The 24,976-nt window shown below is 48.5% G+C and overlaps 1 protein-coding gene across 5 annotated transcripts in view; it reads right to left on the bottom strand.

Annotated features, from left to right (window-relative positions):
* Positions 1-2,670: 2,670 nt before the first annotated feature.
* Positions 2,671-24,976, bottom strand: part of ebf1a (EBF transcription factor 1a) — a 55,711-nt gene continuing 33,405 nt past the window's right edge. Inside the window, exons 9-17 of one of the 5 annotated variants that reach the window (XM_037461175.2) lie at positions 22,715-22,845; positions 20,972-21,098; positions 13,636-13,724; positions 10,191-10,256; positions 9,454-9,616; positions 8,102-8,275; positions 6,074-6,271; positions 5,803-5,871; positions 2,671-4,584 (exon numbers count right to left, since the gene is read on the bottom strand). In XM_037461175.2, coding sequence (XP_037317072.1) covers positions 5,804-5,871; positions 6,074-6,271; positions 8,102-8,275; positions 9,454-9,616; positions 10,191-10,256; positions 13,636-13,724; positions 20,972-21,098; positions 22,715-22,845 — 1,016 coding nt within the window. In that variant the 3' untranslated portion in view covers positions 2,671-4,584; position 5,803. The other 4 variants (XM_037461176.2, XM_037461178.2, XM_037461180.2 and 1 more) reach the window with 4 other exon arrangements.

Genomic DNA, 24,976 nt, shown 5'->3' with positions numbered 1-24,976 from the left:
CAGGTACACCACACAGATCATAGACAGACACCCACAGTCGTCAGGATAATTACTGTGGGAAAACGACCACACACCCTCGTAAGCGAGAGTGCACACACCCGAGCGGGAGTGCACGCTCGTTCCAGGGTACAAAATGCGCTTCCCTTATTGCCGGGCTTTACACGGGGGCAGGAAACAGGCGTGTGCACACATATGCAAGCGAGGCCTGGAATGGAACTTCCCACTGCCTCTCTTCACTCTGTGATGTCCATTGTGACTACTTTTCAATGAGGAATATTATTAATATTCATCCCTCTCCTTTTTGAATTTTGCCCCCCCCCCCCCTTACCCCTTTCCGACTTCCTCTCTCCTCTCCGTTTCTTTCCTCTCCTTCTCCTTTCTTCACGCGGGATCCCCATGGGGGACTCCTGCTTTTCCTTCAAACACGCCTCTCCGCTCTCCCTCCCTTCATGTGTCCACACAGGGAGGAGAATGAGAAATGGGAGAAGGAGAGCAGGGATGGCTGAGGAACACGTGCATTCATATATTTAATTAGGACACCAGAGGTCCGCCGGCTCCGCGCTGCCCTTCGGCCTCCCGCCACTTCTATTGTCCTCCTCCCACACTGACCGGTCTATCCGGGCTCCAAAAAGGCGCTGGAAATAAAGAGCAAAACGGGGGTCCACCTTCTCGTCTGTGTGTTCTCATGATTTATGAGCGCGTGTGTTTGAACGCGCGTGTGTGTAATTGTTGCAGCGCATTTGGGTGAAGGCGTAATCCCTGGAGCCCGGCAGCGCAGCAACGTGGCAGCGGGGCTTCGGCTGGGCTAATCAAAAACACTATGCTCCGCGACTCGTTTTCGCCGTGTGTATCCTCCATAATTCAATATCACCTCGTACTGCTAAACCGGGGCACGCTACAGCCTCCACTTTACTGTTTGTCAGCAAACTATCAACACGGTTATTAGATACCAGGGAGGAAAAGCCCCGTGCAGTTACATTACAAAACCTTGGGGCAATTAAGGAGGCAAACACACTCAAGAGCCCACAGTGTTTACAAGTTCTTATTTCATCAGTACTTCCAGGTCGCACCCCCCACCCCCCCCACACACACACACTCCCCCACCGGCGATGCGGAAGCCTTCAGTTACCGTGGAGACCCCGGGACACTTTGAGGTCAGCAGAATCACGGGATCCGCTGTTTTCACGAGCTAATCCAATCGCAGGCCGCTAAATTGGATACGCAAAAGAAAATAAAAAATTAATTAATTTTCTGCTGATGGCCGGGTATGCAAATGATGACTCAATTATGGTGGGCTGGTGCGTTCGCAATTAATAACCTCGGAATCATCATTAACTAATATGTTTAGGAGGAAACTTGTCAGGCTAACCATGTTCACCATGTCATCAGTAATGCATTAATGAATTAGATTCATTAGGGAAAGGAGCCCAGCGGTGGGAAGGAGAGAGGGGGGGGGGGGGGTGCATGGGGGGTGGGGGGGAGGAGGTGGGTGTTGCTCTTTTTGACCTGCCGAGTTGACAACAGACTCGCAGCTATATGGAGATATTTCCAATCAAAAGTGAACCGAACCTCTCATTGAATTACGTGACAAAATGACAACTGACAGAGTCACAGACAAGAGGTAACTTTAATTCAACATTGTGTGAGTCCAAAAGTTTACATCTTACAGCTCAGTTTTCATCAAAAACAATAACAATCTATACAGTAGATTTTTTTTTTTTTCCTTTTCCTAGAGCTGTTCAGTGTATTTGCAGTCAGAGACAAAACAGAGGGAAAAATAGACACCAGCTATTTGGTTTGCATCTTTTTGTTGTTGTTTGTTACCTAAATACAAAAAGTCGTCACCCATTGCCAATATTCATAATCAGGATGGAACTCGGCTCACAAAGAAGCCATTGTATGACAACAGACCTCTGTAGTTCATTTGAAACAGATACGGTGCGCCCCCCCCCCCCCCCCCCCCCCCCGACCGGCACACGAGTGCCTGAAAAACACTCGTCCATCAGCAGGCGCCTCCGTTAAAGCGCTCCTTTTCTACCCACTTAACAAAACCAGGCTCTAGGAAAGAAAAATCAGAGAGAAAAGGCCCGTTCTCTGTCTCCAGCGACAGCGACAGACACAAAGGAAAAGACTGCAGACGTGGCTGAGAGGCCAAGGGGCTCCCTTCCATGCTTCCTCCCGCGTTTCGTGTTGTGTTTAGCATGTAATGAAGCCGTGACGTCCAAAGGCCAACACACAGAGAGAGGAAGAGGGGCGGGGGGGTCGACTGTCGGATGCTGGAGTCAGACCTGCGGCTCCGTGTGTGAGATTCAAAATTGTGCTGCGACGGTGCTCGTCTTCACCGCGCGCCCCCCCCTTTGTACTACGTACAACAAAAACAAAACAAAAAAAAGACAAAAGCTCTGTGGTGTCACCCGGTTGCGGTTGATGAGAGAAATATTACCGACAAAACACTTGAAATGATTTCATTAATTGGAGAAAAAAAAAAAAAAAAAACGCTACATAATTGCTACACAAAGAAAAGACAAAAGTGTTTCTGTGAACACTAAAGTGCAACGAGCACAGCTGAGACAGGCCCCTCAGCGTCAGTGTCCTTCAAAGCGTGTCATTGCTGTAGTACTATAGTACATCGGGGTGTGTGTGTGTGTGTGTGTGATTGTTGAATTATGGCTCTTTGTATTCTTGTCTGGCTCCACCACCAAACACAACGGGTTTGTGCTTTGTCCCCAAGTTCCCATGAATTCCTCTGTGGCAATAGACAATTGTGGTGAGGGTAGAAAACTGTACACGTGATTGAATGAAGAATGGGTTTGCATTGTTAAGGCATCTAGACTGCTGGTAAAGATTACAGTGACAGAAAAAAAAAGAAAGAGTATATAGATACAGTATGTAAGCAGGCATAAATAACGCAGGAAAAGAAAGAACAGAGGGGGGGGGGGGGGGGACTCAAAGAAAGAAAAACACAGAGCAATTTCATAGTTCTCTTGGTTTCCACACACACACAGACACACACACACGAAAAAAAGAAAGTGTCACTCAAGAGAAGAACCCATGCATATTATCAGTTCAAGAACACTATCAATCTGAAAGCCTCAGAGCTCAAACGAAAAGATATAGATTTACAGTATATATTAATGTGTGTATATGTTCTTAAAATCTACTTCAACCAAATACTCTGAATAAGATGCTACTTTTACAATAGACATTTTCATAAGGAAAAAAAAAAAACCGGAAGTTTTATTAACTTACAAATAATACAAAAATAGACAATGGCATGTTTTTGAATTAACAAATGAAAGCATGGTATACCGATGCAAAAACAGTCAACATACAAAACTAACAAATAAAAGATATAAAAGTCACATTTAAATAGTGGGAGACGACAGTAAATAATGAAACAAAACGCTGTGAAATATGTTCACTTACTGTATTGAACTTACACAACACAACTAAACAAGGGTGAGAGGAAATGTACAAATACAAGGGATAAATACATTATTTATAGGATATTTTACAGAATCCCCTTTTTTGTATCCAAATCCACGTTTGTCATGTTTAGCGGATGAGATATCGACAACACACAGTAAATCTATCTTCTGTACTGAGAAGCTGCCTTAAGACATTTAATGTTAACATTTCAAACTATAGCTATCGCAAAAAGAAAATAAACTTCAAATGAAAAATTCAACTTTTTTCTTTTTCTTTTTATGTACAAAAATATATCACGCATTTTCTTCTAATTTGATATTTACTAGACTCCTTCAGTACAGTGCTGGCTGGACACACACACATCCCCGGGCTTTTTCAAGTCTCTGCTAAAATCTCAGACAAAAAGTCAATTTTGGCTAAATCATCACCTTTTCTCCACACGAAAAGCAGAAATGCATATTGCAAACAGCTCAATCCTCACAGCTTTGTTAAAATTCAAACTAAAAAAAAACATACCGGGGGGGGGGGGGGGGGAAGAAAGGCATGTTTTTGTAAAAGTTGAGGGTGGACTTTTTCTATCTCTTTGTATTTGTCTGTTGCGTTTGGCCAGTGTGTTGTTGTATGGTTTTAGTGAGCAGGCTGAGCTAAAGAAAGCACCCTCCATTGTGACAGAGGTTACGTAAACTTCATGGCCAAACCAACACTTCAACTGTTGTTTGTGTGAGTTACGGACTGCGGGGCCTTTCAGTAATCAAAACCAAACCTTACCGGCATAAACATAACGATAAATAAATGCTCTTTTCATGAGGTCAGTGTCACACATCAGTCTTTATACACTCCATCCAACGCGCTGTCAGAGAAGCTACACTAATTCAACCAAGAGCGAAATAACATCACAAAGGTTGGTGATGTTCCTTTTTTTTTCTTCTTTTTTTTTCTTTTTTCGTCTCCCCTATTCCTTCAGACGAAATCCCGATGGAAAGGCCTGAGTTTAACCGAGTCCTGCGTCTTATCTTGACTTCCTTCAGTTCAGCTCCAAGAGCACAACGGAGACTCGCCAGACTCTGCCGCTGTGTCTTCTCCTCTCAACGTTCCCAAATCTACAGCCATCCCAGACCCTCTACATGGGTGGAACGATCATCCCGGCAATCGCTGCTTTTGTGGGAAAAAGAGAGTGGGAGGAAGGAGGTGGAGGGGAGGGGGGGGGGGGGGGGGGGGGGGCGGGGAAGAGAGGGAGAGAGAGGTCAGTCATGTGATTGCTGGGTTTCATCTGTCATCACAACAGTCGCATAACAGAAATGTGCCCCGGCATCTGGCGAACAAAGATGACTCTCCCTCATTATCTCTTCATTCCGAAAGGCCCCCAAAATCAAAACATTTTTCTCCGCAGCGCAGCTTTCTTGGCTCGCACCGACCGGCGTCGCTCAACTTCTCACGGGCTTTCCTGAATAGCTTCATGCACGAGCTGCCGCTGTTAATTGTTAGCAGCGAGCCCATTGTGCACCGTGGAGCGCGATTCGGGCCCGAGAGAGAGAGAGAGAGAGAGAGAGAGACGCAGTGACGTGGGATGACAGCGCTGTTGAAATGTCACTCAACACGGGAACATGGAAATGGAAGCTGTGAGCTTTATTCACCTTTTTTTTTTTTTTTTTTTGCATCAAGCTCTTCCTTCAACGCGCTCTGCCTCCCTGCTCCCGGCTCCCCCCTCGCCCCCCCCCCCCCCCCCCCCCCCCCGACCCCCTCCCATTTTTATACAGAAGCCATCTCAGGGAGAAGTTTTTCATGTAACATATTGGCTTCCTATTGATTCCCCTCCATCCTCAATCCACTAATACCCTGGTTATTTCCTAAGTGTTTCCTGCTCGTTGGGATTAAGAGAACGGTGAGTGTCCCGGCGTGTGTGTGTGTGTGTGTGTGTGTGATCAGTGCACAGTGGCCACTGGCCCTTTGGGTCACCGTGGTCAGTGCTCATCAACGCCGACAGAGGAAGTGCTTAGCTCGGGGCTCTGATAAAGCTTCCCATCCATCATTTCTCTCTCTCAGGATCTCAACACCATACAACATCCTGCCGGGACGAAAAGGGGCCCCGCCGCAAAACTCAGTGGAAACGGGGGAGAACAGAGTGACCCGTGGTGGCATAACAAAACCTCCCGCCCCCTCCCCACACCCCTCCAGAGACACCCACCGGAGCGCGGGCAGGAAGCAGGAAGTGAAAACAGGAAATGGAACACATGTGGCGTGGCATGCTGTCTCTGCAACGAGACAAGAGACGGCAAATAAAACAGAAAAAGAGAAGCGAGGGCGGAGACGGATGAGCGCGGGGTGCACACGAGCCGCGTGGGAGGGAAACGCGGGAGGAGAAAATGAACGTACTTCAGGAGAAGGCCAGGCCCTGCAGAGAGTTGTTTGATGAGTACTTGCTAGAGTCCACAAAAGACTGATCTACAGTGAGGAAGGAGAGTGGGGGGGGGTTCAAGGAGGGTAAGGGAAGAAAAAACAGGGGGTGAGCGGGAGGGAGAAAAGGAAAACCAGTGAGAAATCGTTATTGTGAGGAGGTGCAGGGGAGCAGGATCAAAGCTCGACGAGGAGGTATAAACGTGTAAACAGATTAGCTATGAATCCATTGTGCGGTTCACCAGCTCACCTTGCAGGCTGTTCCCGTTAGCGCTGGTGCACGTGGGCGGGGGGGAGTTCTGGGGTCGCACGACGGGGGCAAAGGCGCTCTTCTGCTTGACGGCGGCCGACACCATATTGGCCGGGGAGAAGGAGAAGATGCCGGAGGAGCTGCTGCAGTTGGAGGGAAGGCTGGTCGACGAGGCCATGGTGGGGCTTGAGGGGACGACTGAAAGAGAGACGGGTGGGACAGGGCGGGTTAAGGGGGGGGTCAGAGGGATAAGGGAGGAAAGATGACGATGGAGAGGGGAGAGACGAGGTTAGAGAGAGGGCCGAGGGCAGAGGACAGGCAGGCGGGACGAACAGAAAGGGACTGGTCAATGGATGATGGCGGGGGGGGAGATGATATTTTGGACTCAGATATTTTTGTTGTTTTTAAAGCAACCACCAGTCAAAGAGATATAAGACAAAAATGTGTTTAGTTGGAAGCTCGCACCGAAAGCCCCCCCCCCGAAGCACTTTCGCGCCCCCTGATCGTTCCGTTTTGATGACTCATCGTGTTGCTCAGAGGAGGCCGCGGTTTGACATCTCCTCGCTCACTGGGGGGGTTTCACGTGATATGTTTTGGGGGCAAACAAAGCTCTCCCAGAACACCTTCATCACCGATTTAAATGCAAATGATTCCACTGAGGAGAGCAACATCCAACATTTGAGCCGATATGATCTGCTTGACAACAATCACTGCTTCTTTGTGTTCTCACTGCTATCTTGCTTATGGCATTTGCCCCTTTGCGACACATTTATTCGTAGAGGCTTGTTGAGACAAAGTTGCTAGCTAGTTCATTTAGAAAAAATAGATTATTTCGAGGCAAAAATGGCATCGAAGCTACGGCTGGGTCAATCGTAAATTAGAGCAATGAATCTGATCAGCTCAGAAGATCTGTTCGTTTTTGTATTTAACATTCAGACAATAGACCCGTAAACCCTGTTTTTGTTGTCCAGAAGCTAATAAATGATCATTTGATGGATTATTTGGCAATCTAGCCCTAAGCCCTCTACGTTTAGATGGCTTCCAAGTGCAATAAAAGTTAAACTCCACCAATTTTATTTTGTGGTTTTAAATGACTAGACCATAAGTCTTTAAAATCACATCATCACTAGAACACTAGAAATACATTTTGTAAACATTTACCAATTGAAACAGCTCGGTATTTTAGTTTAGTTTTAAGCTGAATTTATTTTTGGAATGTTTTTAAATGTAGGTTTTATTGTTGCTGTTGGCTGGATTTTGAGGGGAGCCTCATCCAGAGACAGAAAACACCAGAAGGTTATCCCCACAACCCAAATCCAGTCTACCAGTCACATGATCCCATCCATTCTTTCGTCTGCTAATACACTAAGAGCATTTTCCCCCTCAGTGATTTTACAATCAACCAAGTCGTATTTCACCTGCCTTGTGATATCCGCTTCTACCTTTATTGTTGTTATTATCCAACACTTAGCTTTTATGGCTCTTCCTGACAAATCCTCGCAATAAAGTCATAATCCATTTATGAAGGGGGCCTAACTAATCAATTAATGAAAATTGGACCTACAAAGGCAGGCCGAGGGGCCATTGATTGAAAGTGTCTGTGTGGGGCCGATGAGCCTGTTAAAATACTTGTTAACACCCAGGAATCAAAGAGCTGAAATGGAATTGCTTCTCTAGCAATTAGTTTATTGATTTAATCAAGGGTCTTTAATGTAGAGGGTGAATGTGTGTGTCTGAGCAGGGGTGGTGGTGGTGGTGGTGGTGGTGGTGGTGGGGCTGGAGGGTGCTGGATGTTCTGCTTCCTCAGGCCAATAAAGTGGGGATTTGCGCTTGACTCTGTTCTTAAAGAAACAGATGAGCCAGCTAAACTGCACGACGTTCCCCTTTGTGTGACACTCCTCATCCCCCCCCCCTCTCCCTCCCCCCTCCCACCCTCTCTCAGTTCCTGTCAAATACGTATCGTTTAAAATTCTACGGGCTCAGCCTCAATCTTCCTCCTGATTTCGTGCATGTGGTGTGTTCACTCACTGGCATAGGGCGAGTTGCCGGCAGATCCGTTGAGGAAGTTGGGCGAGGTGCCCAAGGTCGCCATGCCAGAGTTAGCGTAGCCGTTCATGCTAGCGGAGCTGTAGCCACTCTGCTGGGGGGTTGAGCTGGGAACGTAGCCGTGAGGGGACACGCTGCTCGTGTTCCGGCTGAAACCTAGAGGCGGCCCGAAGGAAGGCAGAGGGAGAGAGAGTAGGTGTTAGGGGTGAGGCAGGTGGCGGGCAAAACCCGAAACGAGAAGGTGCAACGCGGCCCGAATGCTCTTTGCTCCACGTGGCTAATGGACACAGCGGTACGCGCCAAAAGGAACCCTTGAAAAAACAGCGGGGAAGCAATGAACAGACCCGGAGGAAGAGTGATATGGGAGGCTCCATCGCTGCAATCCAACAACTGAAACAAGAGGCCTTTAACCTCACTGGCTCCCATCCAAAATTAGATCAATTGATAAGGCAATTAACACTAAAAGGCCTCTGCTGCTCTCATGTAATTTATAAAGAATGAAGCCAGTGTTCCTGACAGGACCTTGATTTCCTTCATGCTTTCCAGGGGCAGCCAACAGAAAGGGGAAAAGATGGAAAGGGGACTATAAATATACACATCAGTTGCAATGCGCTGACTGGAGAGGAAAAGAAAAAAAAGAACAGCTGGAATTGAACATCAGGAGTTTCTGCTCTCCAGTGCAACAAGGGCTGCACTTCTCTGCCGTAGAAGCCTCCTTCTTCATCATTAGGTACCACCAATTCCCATTGCTCATCTGTTAGGAGTTGGGAACTGCAGGCTCACAGCTGATATCTGTTGTTTTCTTTACATCTGAGCATGTTACCAGATGATGATGAAGGACAGAGGAAGCTCATTGAAAGTATCGAGACACATCCAGAGGCAGGTCATCCACTCTTCTCTCCTTCCCATGATACATGTGATGAATCACCACAGACTGCGCGCACATCTCTCTCTGTCAGACAGGGCCAACCCCAGTCTAATATACACACCCCTAGGACCCGCTCATATTTCTCCATCGTGCTCCATCCATGGCTCTCTTTTTCTCCATTCTTTACTGGCTCACCTTCGTTCTATTCGTGTCTTCCCTGTTTCTTACGGCTGCCTCCTCCTTCCGCCCTCCTCCTCTTCCTCGTGTCCTCGCTCTTCAGCATCTCCCCCATTTGTTTCACACTTGTGAATCAAATCTGAATTTCCCACATAAAGAATAAAATCTCCCCATCACACTGCTCATCTTTACTATCCATACCCCTTTCAAAAACAAAATCACTATTGAATATATAAAGCGCCACTGCATTTTTCCACCGAATTGGACTTTTCCCGGGGGCTCTGCTCACCTTGATTGGCCGTTTGGGCCACCTCTGACCCCGTGAAGGAGTTTACGGCCATCATGCCAGCGTGGACGGAGCCGCTGCCGAGGCCGGCTAGCTGGTTGTGCCCTCGCGGCACTGTTGTGTAGAGGGCCTCTGCGATGTCTGCTGCTCGTTTCAGAATCATCTCCTAACAATGAGGGGAGAAAATGAGAGAGGAAAAAAAAAAAGCAAAGCTGTGGTCAGTAACAGAGGCAGCAGAGAGGAGAAGAGAAAACACAATCTTCATGGGCTCACAAGAATGCTCTCCGTTTGAAATATTGCGCATGTATACATAGTAGGCTGTGCGTGTTCTTTCTTTTTTAATCAGTGGTCACTGGGAATGGTGGGACTGGTTCCAGCAAATGGATGGAACGCCTCACCAACAGACTCGTCGTCTTCAGCCTGATTCTTCCTGCCATTCTTCATCCCACTTCTCCTCCTCCGCTTCTCTCCCCTTTCCCTTCTCCTCACTCTATATTCAGTTGCCATTGAACATCTCCTCCTTTCTTCCTCAACACATGAGCTGATAGAAGCACTTACTTGTACCTGTGTGTGTGTGTGTGTGTGTTCCCAGATCGAGCATGAACACAGCGGGGGGGGGGGGGGGGGGGGGCGGCGGGCCGAGCGGAGACCCCGCCTTTGATGCTGAGGGTGGTGTGAACCAGAAACATCATTTGAGGAAAAGATATTGATGTTTGTGCAGCCGGTGTGTGAGTGTTTACCTGGTTATTGTGAGGCATCCCGTACAAAGCCTCCACCAGGTCTGCGGCTCTCTTTAAGATCACCTCCTACAATGAAGCGCAGGAAGAGGAAAGGGGATTGATCACGGGTGTAAGGGCTCAAAGAGTTCAGTCACTTTTATTACATTTCACGTCTAAGGTTATGCTGTGAATGCAGAACGGAGAGTGCAGGAGAGGAAGGAGGCAGTCAGAGGAAGAGAAATGGGCCTGTCCTGCCACTTTGTTACTCGCCGGGCAGTTTGGGAGAGCAGATGTAAGATACTGTTATCTGTGAATAAAACATGAGCCTGTATCCCTCTATCAGTCAGCTGTCTTCCACGTCTTCTCCTCCCTGCCGTCACCCGGCGGATCATGAATTCGACTACACGCGATCGCACATCGATCTCATTTAACACAACATATCATCAGGCCGACGGCCGCACGAGGCCCCCCTCGTCGGCGGGGGCCGGCGCTCGCCTCGTGCCCTGAATTAACCCCCGGTAATGATCCAGGTGAACAGCCCCCGTATCCACTTTGTGTGATAAAACGTCGAACATCACTGCGCAGGTGAAAACCACTGAGTGGTCTTTCCCACATCAAACATTCATCCTTCCGTTGTGTTAGCGGCTCCTCCGCGCTCATTTTCTACCGCTTACCCTCCTTTCTCTCCTCTCCCTGTCTCTATTATTTTACCTCTGTGTGAGTGTGTGACTCCAGGCAGTCGTTATATGCCTGTGTGTGTGTGTGTGTGTGTGTGTGTGTGTGTGTGTGTGTGTGTGTGTGATGTAGACACCTACAGCCCTATGAAACCCTTTTTAAAAGTTAATGTGCCGGGGCCAGGATATATGCTGGAGGCGCGACAACCAGAAAATTGCAGCCCCCTCCCCTTCAACCTTCCCCTCGTTTCTTTCTCTCCCTCCCTCGCTCCCTCACTTCCACTTGCGCGCACACACACGCTGTGCGCTATACCCTCCTGAGTGTATCCCTCGCTGTGAACAAGCCCCGGAGCATGTGTGCTCTCTGTTCCGTGACACACCGCCTTTCAATCAGACCTCATATCACACACACACACACACACACACACACACGCGCGGGCGGGCGTAGCCGCACACTCAGCCACGCACATGTGGAGGCTGTCGAGCACGCCCAGGACATGACGAGAGGGTCAGCAAAGCAATAAAGATTGTAGAGCGCTGTCCGAGGTGCTAAATTCACTCAATAATGGGAGCGCTGCCTCTGTGTTAACCTCCCATTACTAGCACTATCTGGGGGAGGCAGAGAGGGAGGCAGGGGGAGGAGTGGGGAGGGACGTAAAGAGGGGAGACCAGAGAGGAGGCCTGCTCGGTTTGATTGAGAGATGTAGAGGCCCTAGGAAGGTAAGTGGTTCTTTAGTATGTATGCGCCGCTCCTCGCTTGCTTCTCCCTGCTTTTCCTCGACGCCCCATGCCTCCCAGGGATTGCCAGATAGGTAGGATGAAGGATGGATGGATGGAGGGAAGGGAGGGGGGGGGGGGGGGGGAGTGTGGGGCATTAGGACACAAACAGATCCGCAGTTAGAGTGTAACGATGTTCGGGAAGGACACATGAAACCTCAGTCCCTCCATCTAGGAAAGATTTTTTTTTTCTTTTCGTTCAGACCTCCTGTCTCTCTGGGCCTCTCAGCATCCTCCTGCACACTCTCTTCACCTGCGTCTCCACACTGCTTTTATCCCTCGTCCCTCTTCGTCTCTCCGCCATTCTCTCTATTAATCACTTTCTTGTGGTCCTGTGCCCTGTCTGTACCTATCAGTCTCTCGTTAGCGAAGGGATCTGTCCAGTAGCTAAACGCGATTAGGCAGCGCTCCAGAGTCGTTCTGATAAACAGATAAATGTGGTTAGCGCCGCGCTGCCTCCCTACCTCTGATGCTGTAAGGGGAGACCATTTCCTGGGCGCAGGGTCTCTTCCCGTAAAGTCAGGCCCACAGAGACGTCAACAGGAAGGGGAACCTGATCCAGAGCAGAGCCTGGCCTCGTCTGGCAGGAGCGGTCACTCATTAGCCGGCCCCAGACCCCCAGCTCCGCCACAGCCTAAGCTAAACACCCTGCAGTCTGGCTGTGCCTGAGCTGCATACTCACTCTGACTGCCTGTCTATTTGCAGCGCAGCACAGTATGGGGGCTGTGTTCGGCTGGACACTGGATCACTACCACAACTTACAGAGATAGAACAGGCATTTGCAGAAATCCCGCTTATTCTCCACTCAGTGTGTGTGTGTTTGGGGCCCTCGACTGAAAAAAAGGCCCCTACAACAGAATACATTATTTTCCCAATCAATTTCATTGATTAAAAATTGACTGAAGAACAGCCACAAAGAGGCCAAGGTGACCATGAATGGACATTTGTAGCACAAGGAGCTGCCAGTGGGTGCCCCCCCCCCCCCGTCCCGTCCAGTCCCCCCCCCCATCCACCCCCCCACCCCAACTGATGATTGAGGCCAACAGTTGAGAGAAGTGCGGTCCACAAACTGTTATTGCCTCAATAAAGGCACCAATCAATAGAGCTGAAATGAACAACCGGGCTAGCCAGCTACCGCTGTTCATTTAGAAGAGAAAGAGACAACATGGAGCGATGGAGGAACACGGGGAGAAGAGAGGGGATGGATGGATACCAAGATATTTAGGAGGAAACAGGGGGTTGATAGGCTAAACACCAGAACTCGCTGGGACGAGTCTTGTATCTACCGGACATGACACACAGCCAGGACGAGTGATTTCTCTATCAGCCTTCTGCATCTACCTGAGCTCTCCATCTCTGCCTCATGGTGACTTCCTTCTCCCAGTGTTTATGGGTGTGTGTTTGTGTGCACGTGCAGCCACAAAGCAGTGTGTGCGTGCGCGCGTGCGTGTGTGTGTGTGTATGCTGGTTTGTGAATGTGTGTGCTGGAAGTAATAAAGTCCACCCGGGGTTGACTTCGATCCACTGACCCAGCAGGAGGTAAGACTGGACAGCTATGATGGATCACCTAACCTGCTTCTGCCTCTTTCTTCCTCTCTCTCTCTCTCCCCCCTCAACCTCCTTTCCTCCCTATCCCCCTCTTTTCCTCCCCCCATCCATCCCTTTCCTCTCCCACTTTGCCAGTCTAAATGACCTTCTACTCAGTGGAAGGATGAATAGAGTTGCTTGTGCGTTTCGCTGCGCAAAATGTAGTGTTTGCTTGAGCAGAAAACGAACACGAACGTATGATAAAACGTCCATGTGCGCACACTGCGTCAAGCGCGTGCGGCTTTCTGTCTGCACGGCGCACAGTCATCCCTCGGTGTGTGAGGTTCGCGATGCCCTCGTGCCATGTCTGTCCACGTGTAGACATGGCAACCGCAGTCGTTGTCGATACGTATCTGTGTTACCAAGACTAATTCCTTGAAAATAACCAGCATGAGCAGAGACGCGTGAGAGCAGAGGAGGTGGTGTACCTTGGGTAATCTCTCTTGGTCTCCGGGGTGTCTCGGGATGACCTTCTGTAACCTCTGGAAGCCGTAGTCTATGGTTGGCTCGTTCAGCGCTAAGCACAAACAGAAACAGGGAAAAATAACTTTTAACGCTTGATCCTTAATGATGAAAAAAAAAAAACAGTTCAACAGCAACCGAGAGATAGAGCAGGAGGAAGGAGTCTGGCGGCGGAAACGAGTGAATTAAACACGGTTTTACGCGAGTCTTTCAGCAAACCGAACACGCAGAAAATGTGGGTGTTCTCTATTAAGTCTGGTGTGTGTCTTTGTTTGCCTGTGATGTAATGAATTCTTTCTTCGTCGCCTGCTTTGGCGGTTAATAAAAAGACTGTCAGGAACCAGGCAGAGTGTGTGTGTGTGTGCGTGTGTGTGTGTGTGTCCTGTGGTCTTGCGTTGATCAGCGACTAATATAAGCAATTACAGAAACTGGTTCCAATATAACAAAGGCTTGATCGCTCCGGGGAATAAGCTAAACACACACACACGGACACACACATAAAAACAGTGGCAAACACACACACACACACACACACGGACACACACACACACAGAGTCAGATCATCCAGGCAGCAGGGAGAAAGCCCTCTCTCGGCATGCTGTGGTCGTGCTACGGTAATTGAATATGAGAAGATTTACCATGAATATTTAAACATTAGAATAAATACAATGAAGATCTGAGGCTTATAGTACAAACACTTCAGAGGAGGACTGTTGGATAAGTGCTCTCTCCACATAATTCATTCCTAATGTACTCCCCCTCTCTCTTCCGCCCCCTCCCTTCTAATTGTAAGTTGCCTGGGGAGTCAATGTCCATGCATAGATAAAAGTATTGCCTCCCTTTCCCAGGCTACAGCCTATAAGACGTTGCTTCTTTACAGAGTTTGTTGCTTCAACACGTGTGTCCGTGCTCCCGCGTGTGAGACGAGGGGAGAGGAGCCGTTGTGCGCGTGGACCGCCCGTGTGCGTCGGCGCCGTCCATCTGTTTCCCCGGTGGGTCGCAGCTTGGACGTTTCCCGGGGGCTCGTGCCCCGCTCGCCTCACATCTGAGCAGCCCCGGCTGACTAGGGCGGCCCCCAGAAGAAGAAGAAGAAAAAAAAAAAAGGGCCCCTTGAGGCTACGGGGTACAAGCTGTCCTGCTGGACCGATGGTGACTTCACCGCTCGCGTCCAAACACGAGGAATAAAAAGGGAGCGAGAGGAGAGAGGAGCGGCGTGGCTCTGTTTTTGGCAACACAGACACATTTGGACAGCTCTCTCCCAGCGGACCTTTCCCAGTAATCCATAAGAGTGAGAGAAAGGAAAGGTGAATAGCTGGAAGCAAAGGCAGAGACGGGGAGGGGGGCAGGGGGCGGGGGGGCGGGGGGGGGAAGTTAGAGACGCCAGAGGCAGGCTCAACTTCTGAAGGAACGGCACGCATTACAGGCCAGCTGGTCCGCTGATAAAATAAGCCAAAACAATGAGATGATCACATGCAACAAATAAAGTATGAATTATTTCTGAGGACAAATATTTGACATTACTTCCCTATTCTCTGATCTGGCTAAAGCCTTAAGGAGGATTTGCCCTGGATTAGGCCCGCAGTTTGAGGAGGGGATTGTTCCCGACGACATCCTCCCTTTCGTCTCAAAGGCTTTTGTTTTTCATGATTAATTTTTTTTATCAGTCCTCCACAATGTGCCAAATGAGCCACGAGTGAACAATAGCATTAAAAGAAAAAACAAGACGCGCACAGATACCCCCTAGTTACAAATAAAGAGACACTTTTAGTAATTGACACAGGAAGTGATATTGTCTGCTCATTTTCAAGGACCATAAACCAGAGTTTGTGGGACAATGCGCACCACTAACTACCTGGCTGTGTCTCTTTGGGGATTATCTTGGTATTTTATGCTCTCATATCTCTGCTCAATATCTCACATTTCCCAGCAGGAATTAGCACGGGAAGAAAAGAACCTCTCCCGCCTCGAAAAGAGGCGCCGGTACACTCCAGGACTCAAAGCACACTCTCCTATACAGGTATATTTATAATTCTTAGCTGTCGCTCTCCAGAAGAGCAAATCAAAGCCGGTAAAACATAACTGCCATAAATAAATGAATAGATGAGCAACAGCCCTGGACTGAAGGGATTCACCGAGCAATCACCCACATCAGATCAGATCAATGCTCATGGAAATTTCATGAAGCCTAGAATCCACACCGCTTCATATTTCACTATAATAACCCCACAGAGCCGCAGGGGGAGTGTGCACGAAGGGGTGAGGGGGTGGAAGGAGGAGGAGGACGACGGGAGGAGGCGAGGGTGGAGGGGTGTCGGACGTATGAGCTTGGGGGGGGTGAGGGACTAAGAGGAAGGGGCTTGTGTGCGAGCAGTATAAGGGGTTAGTTGGGGGGGGGGATTGAGAGGTCAGCATGAGTGGTCCTGGACACACAGGGGAGGGAGGAGGGGAAACTACGGTAAGTGTCTAGTCGCCATGTCTCCCCCCCCCCCCCCCCCGCCCCCCCCCCTGGCTCCCAGCACTGTGTGTGAGCCTGTGTGTACTTGCAGGGTTAGGTAATTGGCTCTGAGGCTTGATGTTAACACCCTAACAGGCCCTCGGACAGTGGGTAAGGAGCTGATCATATCACAACCCTCCGTTTCTCTCTCTCGCCTTCTCACAACCCGCTCCTTCGTCTCCCCCCCCCCCCCCCACACACTCCCATAACCTCCTCTCATCTCCCCTCCCCCCTGTTCCCTCCCCTCTGCGGTCTCCAGTGCTCAGGTGTGATCTCATAAGCGCTGCCTGGCGATCGATGCCGCCAGTGGCAGGGGGTTCAATAGCCCTGAATTACGGCTTCATTTCTACCCCCCCCCACCCCCCCCCCCCCCGCCACCCCACCCTCACACAGATGAGAGCTGCCCCCCCCCCCCTCCCCCCTCCCTTAACAGCCACACACACATGCACACCTATATATACACCCAACACCCCCACCGACTACTCACAATCCAGATCAATACCGTACAATCTAATTTTTATCCATTTTTCCATAAACCACGAGATTGCGTTTATTTGCAGAATCCGACAAGCTAAATAAAGCATCGCTTGAACATGTCAGGGAGACTAATGCATGGCTGGAAATTCATACACAGAAAACAGATGAGTAGAGCTTTTGCTCCTGAAGGAAGGGAGAGGTTAAGGCTGTGGAAGAAGGAGCGGATGGAGGGAAGGAGGAGTAGGAGGAGCTGAGCGAGGACGGGGGACGCTGAGAGATTCTACAAATCAATGGAGGTGTGGATGCTACTACAACCTAAGCTCTAATTATCTGTTGCAAAAAGTGCATGTCGACACGTAACAATACCTGACAGCACGGCGTCTCACTGGGAGAATGCAGGGAATCTGGCAAGGGGGAAAGTGTGCGCTCGAATTAAGACATAAGGAATCATGTCCCCGGTGAATGCCGTTCATTTCGGGCGGCGGTGTAAAATAATCTTCGTTTGAAATTCATTTACATCATCATCATGGACCAGATGCTCCTATAATATAAGAATGAAAGGCGCTAAAGAGGGAAGACAAGCCACATGGTGCAGAAAATTAATCTCAATCTCAAATGGAGGTGCGAATTTCCTCACGATGGTTGACGGCGTGCAGCAAACGTGAATGTGTGCAGCTATCTCAGCTGGCCCCCGTCTCCAGCTGAGACCAGCCGTTTTAATCAACAGCAGGCCTCCGCCCAAGCTCAATAAAAGACATTCACAAATAGGAGCAAGACGAGTAATTGACTCATGGCTGCGCCCCGTTTTTATTGCCAGATGACTGTGCCACACTGGTGTGTACATGGGCTTGAGTGCACACGTGCAGGTTCATGCACACGTGCATATGAAGGTTTGAATGCGTCCGTAACGTTAACCGCAGACCGTGTCTCGGATTCTGCACATTGCAAAAACCTCATGATATTCACACAATCAGCCTCAGATGGTAAGCTTATTTTTAAGTTCATTTTTTTGGGCGGGTTTTCTGTCAGCGTGCGACAAGCACATTTCTTGATGTGGAACAGTTTAATTCAAAGGGTAAAACATATCTAAACTTTATAGAGGGTGTTAATGATTACTACACTTACAGTGGCATCATCTCTTTTTCACTCAAGTGTCTGCAGTGTGACAGACAACTGAAACTCCGCCGCTCCTAAAACTAATTTGGAGCACAAAGGCAGGCTCAGGGAGTTTTCAGCAGCATCCCGGCGGGTTTAAATTCTGCTCTTGACTTTTTGTCTTTTTACCTCACTTTTCATGCTCCTCCTCACAGTCCCTGAGTGATATTTCCTACACAACTCATCTGCACTCAGTGTCTGAAAAACCACCCCCTAATGTTTGTGCGTGCGTGCGTGCGTGCGTGCGTGCGTGCGCGCGCGTGCGTGCGTGTCGGCGCCGGCCTTAATGTGAGCCGGCAGCGCCTTTTAATATCAGCAGAAGCTGTAGTGGAAGCACTAAGGCAGACAGGGCTGCATACTGAGGAGGGGAGGTATTGCCTTTTGAACGACAAGGGTGATTCATCAACTCCCCCCAATCTATGGCCAGTATCCCGTGTCACACACACAAACACGTACACACACACACACACACACACACACACACACACACACACACAAACCCTGGTGGCAGAGAGTATTATCACTCTATATTGCAGGGTGAAAAGAAAAGGGAGGGTTTCTCTGATTAATGTCACAAAGACAGCAATCCAGTAGAAGATGATACACAACCAACATGGAGACGCATTTGTACAGGGGAGACGGGTGAAAGGGGGGTGGGCAAGGAGCTGATAATGAGAGAGGGACTGGGGAAAGGGGGGGGGGGGGGGGGATTAGGGAAAGCTCTGAGCCCCAGACGTGGGTAAGGCAGAGGGCAGAGAGAGGACCAGAAGGGGGATAAGGGGATAAAAAGACAGAGGAAGAGCAGAGAATAAAAAAAAAGAAGAAGAAAAAAACATTCTTTTATTCTTATCAGTGGAGAGCTTAATTGCCTTTGATGAGTCTAATTGGAGCTTTCTGAAGTCTAATGGCATAGGAGTCCTCAGAGACGGCAGAGGACACATTACTGTAATAGCTTCTCTCCCAATCTGCTCTGCACCAAAAGCCCGGCACTTGTCTCTTCTGTCCTGAACTATGGCGGAGAATCCTTGCATTCAGCGCCGGCTGGTTGTTGAGTATCAATGACCGGGCGGAGGAGGGGGAAGGTGGGTAAACCTATAGATGGGTTATGTGTGTGTGTGTGTGTGTGTGTGTGTGTGTATGTTTGCAAAGTAGCAGGAGCAGCAGTATTGGGTATGTGTTGACTTAATTAGGTCTGTGAGCTGCTCGCTTTCCTCTCCTCAGCTGAAGTTGATTAGCAATGCCAGCTGTCCCCAATGTAATTCAGCATGCGCCTGCCTGTGTGTGTGTGTGTGATCGTGCGTGCACATGTAATATATGAGTGTATGCATGCCTGTGAGTGTGGGGCTGTGTGGATGTGTGTGTGTGCGTGCGCACGCTCGCTGCCAGCTGCCACGCAGTGCTGCCAATCCTCCATGATTAGTACCCACTGGCAACTGGGCTCAAACTGGTGCCAAACAGACCCAGGAGGGCAACATGGCCCGTGGTAATCCTCCATCGCCTCCTCCCCGAGGCTTTCTCCTCCACCGCTCTCCATTCTCATCCACTGCTTTGTTTTTGAATGTTCCAAATTCTCTGCTCGTCCGCTTTGTTGTGGCCTCTGTGCCTCATTCATTCAAGATGCCAGACATCAGACGCTCCTCGGTGAAGGTGAACGCGGCGTGCCAAGAAAAGGGCAGTTCGAGGAGCCGAGGGAGAGGTACAAATACCCACTGAGGGTGCAGAGCTGTGGCCGAAGTGAAGTGTGTGGAGAGTGGAACTGGGATCTGTGCCTCGACACGGTTGACTGTGTCACTGTGAAGGTGCCAGTGCTTGGCAAGCAGCAGCACAGTGTGTGTGTGTGTGTGTGTGTGTGTGTGTGCGTTCAACTCCCACTGGATGACCCTTTGCTACCCCTCACCTGTTGAGATTCTTGTATGCGCCTCCATGGAAGCCAAGAGTCGGGGAGAGAGCGAGGAGAGAGAGGGGATGAATTCATCCAAAGACGCAAGTTTTGAATAAGTGAATGTGAAAAGGGGGAAAGAGTGGCGGGCTGGGTAGGGATGGGGCGTTTATGGCCCATTAAAAGGCTGCACACACACACACACACACACAAACACGTGCACCTACACACACCTGTACACACACAAAGCTCTATGAGTTTGGCAGAGTGCGGGCTGTTGGACAGCTCTGGCATGGCGAAGGCTGCCCACCCATCTGCCCTCTGTCTTAGTAATGCAGTTAGTTCTCAATGTGCATGTATGTATGTGTGTGTGTGTGTGAGTGTGTGAGTGTGCGTGCCTGCACGTTTGGAGTCCATTCACACAAATACATACAAACACGGGCGGCCCATGGCAGTCTTTCCCATAAATATAGAAACACAGTCGTTATTATGACGCATGGACATGGATTCTATCCAGTAATTAGGACAAGCACAAGATGCAGAAAAGGCATGGCAGCCATGTGACGCACTCTTTCACTTGTGATTTTGTCAAATGTACTCAATTCACAGCCGGGGCTTACGGCCTAAGTCTATCAGTGGTTGAGATTACAGACAGATTTATGTGATTCACAACCTCCCCGGGGACCTGTGGCCTCGCATTGGTTAATCACCGCTTCACATTCACTCTCCCTGTCGCTCTTTTCACTGCAAGGCTGTAACTCGGCAACGATTCGCTCCAATCTAACACTCAAGCTATTCATGCCCATGCACTCACTGTCAAGCCCCCCCCCCCCTCCCCCCCGCTCCCCACCTATTCTCCTCGTGGACTTCTTCCTTTGTGAGTCACGCCGTCGACAGGGTTAAATCTCAATAATCCCACTAATCAAAAGGTTAAACTGCCTCCCGACCTTCACCTGCTTCATAAAAGAGGGAAAACACTTTTCCTCGCCAGAACGGAAGGCTTTCGGCTGAATCATTGGGTCGCGTTGCTCAATTTGAAATTGTTTAGCGTGCACATTTTCCCCCAGAAAAGGATGAATGAATGTTTAATAGACTTCACCAGGTTACGTTGAGCATATATTGCATATAAACTGTCCTAAGGGGTACCTACAACAGTTTTATTTTATGCGATTATAGTTTTTGTACCAATTGTTCTTTTGCAAAAAAATTGCATGAAAAAAAGCCAGCACATAGGTAAATTGGGGCTACATTAGCTCCGTTAATCGGTGTCATTAGTAAGTGTTATTGTGTATAGTACCTGTGTAGATGAAGCGTCCAGGTGTGCCTTTGCAGAACTGTTTGGATTTGTAGGACAGCGTGACCTCCACCACCCCGGGGATATGTCTGGGCGGAGTTTGCACACGGATGGCGTGGGGGGTGATCAGCTGTGAAGGGGGGGGGGGCAGAGGAGGAAGGAAGATTAATGCAATGAAACTTCATATCTAAACATGTGCCCAGGGGACTATTCTCAGCTCGCCTCAGACCTCTTCCTTTTGCAGCTTTTGACTTTCTTTCTTTGTATAATCAGCCTGAAAATGATGTGTTAGCGCTAAAGCCCTCAGGTGGCCTCGTAGCCCGAGGCAATGTCACTGTGAGGCTTAGGATGGTTATCAGTGCTGACATGGACTCTGTAAGAGGGGTTCAAAAGCAGTTTATGAATAAAACACACCTTCCTCTGCATACATCTATTACCCAGTATAAGCAAACATATAATATACTTGTCTCTGCTGCCCCGTCTCTGAGTCTGTCAGCCGAGGCTGTCTAGCTGCTGTTAGCCACATTAAAGCAACGCTATGTCTTGAACAGGCTCACTTAGTGTGGTTGATGAGCCTGCTCACAACTTGTGTGTGTGTGTGTGTGTGTGTGTATGCTGAAGGGCCTTTGAAGGGAAACGGTAACAAGACAAAACACAAATGAGACCTCACTGAGTGCTCGTTTTTCCGGCACGCTACAGTCAACTAGCACTCAAAGCTAGCGGTGCTCAAAAGCTATCAATGGCTCTGCCAGCAGCAACCGTGTATGTGCACGTGTGAGCGTGAGTGTTGTTTGAACTGTCCCTTTCATAGCTCACTTAGCTACGCTTTCATTCCACTATTGTCTGGCCCCACTCACCCCTCAGCTAGATAATATAGGAGCTTTTTATAGAATTATTCCTTTACTAAAGACAAAGCTGTTTTGCTGCACCGCTCACTGACCTTCAATTTCACACATACACTACATTTACATTTTAGTCATGTGGCAGACGCTCCTTACAAAGAGATTTCATACTGTAATGTGAGCACATACTCCAGGAAGGCTGATACTAACATAATTGAAGACAGGAAGTGAAGCCGAAAAAGAGATATGACAAAAATAAATTTGGCGACGGAGAGAAATGAGACAGCAGGCTGATGTACTTTTGATTTGGGTTTGCAGTAGGGCTGCAATTAATGATAATTGTCGTCATTAATTATCTATCTAGTATTTTTTTTTATAATTGCCTGAATTGAAAGGACCCAGTTTAAGCAAGACACAGAAAAAAGGAAAATATCTCACATTTCTGAGGCTCAAACAGCAAATGTAATCTAAACTAAATTACATTTGACTTAAATTTCTGTTTATAGACACTATTATAGATATACTATCAGGGCTGTTGCTCATCTATACCATACTATCAATATATATATATATATATATACTCTATCTTCTGACTTTTTGCCAATGTTTTTTTTTTCATTTTAAATACTACTTAAATACTCCTTAGTCCTTGAAGAAATGTCTTGTAATGACACTCTGGAAGAACATTTTTGTTGTTTGTTGTTGTTTAAAATCTCCTGAGACTAAGGGTTTCAACATTGCCTTGTTTTAAATGGGCCTCAAGCCAAAAAGGTTTGGAGACGGCTTACAGTAGAAAGGCTTCTCTTTTTAAGAATGAGTGGTCAGGATGCACTCATATGCGTATGTGCACGTGCAAACACACACACACACACACAACCTCACCGCTGACCAGGTGGTGACTTACCTCACTCCAGACCAGCATGGTTCCAAAGATGACCTGCAGCCCGTCAAAGAAGTTGTCCCCGATGATGATGACAGTAGCGCCCCCTGTGGTCCAACCTTCACTGGGGCTGATGGCTTTGATGCTGGGGGTTGCTGCAAGAGTCACGGACAGAATAGATCAGATGCTAACCAACCTCACGACAGGACCATGAAGGTCTTTGCTATCGGCGTAATGTACAGTCTCCTCTCCTTCTTCCCATCTCTTTCCCTCACACACACACACACAGACACGCACACATATCACCTCTCTCCTCTCTCCAAGGGGTCGGGGGGCAAGCGAGGAATACTAATCAGAGTGATTATACGCCCCCCCCCGTTATTAAACATCACCCCTGCCCCGTGTGTGAGGGCAGCGGCGGTGCGCTTGTTTTATGACACGTGGCAAAGCGTGCGGGCGTGTAAATGTCAGGTGTGCTGAGTGTCTGATCAAAGGCCACGCGACCGGGGAGCAGCGAAGAGCCAACAGTAGCTCTGTCCTCTGAATGTGCCGCCTTCATTAACAAAACACTTAGCCCAGGAGTCAGTGTTTATATATATATATAGAAGTGGTCGCTACTGTATCTGCAGCGCCTGGCCACTGAGCACTGGTCATTTCCGCTCCGGCTTGGATATTTGTAATGCGTTTTTTTTTTTTTTTACTGTCAATGTTTTCCCTGAAAACATATTCTTTGTACATGCTGTAAGAACAATAAAACCCACTTTCAATAACTGGTATTCAGTGTGCTTTTTGACCTTCTCAGTTGGCATTATTGACGTGGAGATTACAGGATGTGATTGAAGAAAAGAACAGCATTGGGAAAATTCATGTTTATACAAGCTAAATCCCCTCTCCTTAACAGATATGCAGCTTGTCAGACATGCTGTAATTCTGTAAAGCGGCATAATCCACTTTAGACTAGGCTGACTTTTTTTTGCCTGCAGCCTAGCCTTTGCTCTCTGCCCGACTCCCTGTTCTGTTGATCCTCCCCAACAAGCTGGAATGATATTTAGCCCCCCGATACGCCTGCAGAGATCAACGTTCACCAAGCAGCAATCTGTGGCCGTAATCATGGCCTAAGATGCCTCTTTTTCACAGCCGCTGATATTATGTGCGCTCCATGTGCATGTGTGCTTGTGTGTGTGTGTGTGTGTGTGGATTAACCAGATGGTGGAACGTGAATCCATGTGATAGGATTATACTTTGGGGTGTTCCTCGGTGCCATCTGTTCAACAGCGTGCACTGCTCATCTATTACCGCCTGAAATGGGCCCCAAAAGTTGTGTATCCTGCACACAAACCCGCACACACTAGAAAAAAAAGAAAAAACAGAAACCGCTACCTTGCTTCCTTTCACTTGATCTTTTTATTCTCTCTTTATAGCATTACAGACCGTTAGCCCTTACTCTCATTGCACCTACATGCCCCCCCCTCTGTCTAGCTCTGTTACTCCTGTTGTTCCTCCTTCTCACCGGCGCCATCAGCAGTTAGAGTAGAAAGTCAAGAGGAGATTCCCAAACAAATCTCTGTGACACATCTGTTAGCGTGCTGTGGGCGCGCTCCGTTCTGTCTACGATCCAAGCATCCCTGACTTTTTCAACATGTCTCGTCCTCAATATGTCCCGTCAGGGACAAGTGGTCCCTCTTGCCTCCAGAGAACGGTCAGTAGAAAGATTTAACCACGTTCAATCGTAATGCAATCTACTGTGGGCCATCATGTAAATCCCTTCTTAGTTTTCTTTTTTTGTCATTATCATCCTTGCGGTTGCTTTTCCTCAACAAAAAAAAAGAATATGTTTCTCTTATTCAATGTCTGGGAAATCAAAATGAGAAAATAACTGGATTAGGGACTTGGGAATCAGTGCGGCCTCCTAAATCATGTGCACATGTCATTATGAAGTATTAAAGGTTTGGCTTTGGCTGTGCATATGGTGTGTGTGTGTGTGTGTGTATGTGTGTGTGTGTGTGCGCGTGGGCTTCTTTGTGCACGTATGGAGTAAACCTGAGGGATGGGGAGTGATGGAGGGTTGGAGGATAAAAGCAGGTCTCCGAGGAAATAAAGCCAGTGTTGGCTTTAAGCAGAACAGACCTCATAAGACACATAGTGCTTATGCGAGGCAGAGTAGAAGGCCCAGAGGCAGAGACCTGGGGGGGGGCAGCAAGCCACAAGGGAGAGACAAGAGACTCACTAGCTACCACTCTCCCCTCTCTAAGCTCGAGTTGGAAACCCTACGAGGGAGGAAAGTGA

The sequence above is a fragment of the Pungitius pungitius genome, chromosome 2 (assembly GCF_949316345.1).
Source record: "Pungitius pungitius chromosome 2, fPunPun2.1, whole genome shotgun sequence".
In the NCBI taxonomy this organism is placed as follows: domain Eukaryota; kingdom Metazoa; phylum Chordata; class Actinopteri; order Perciformes; family Gasterosteidae; genus Pungitius; species Pungitius pungitius.
The sequence above is the reverse complement of the archived record's forward strand: the minus strand, read 5'-3'. Positions and strand labels throughout refer to the sequence as shown.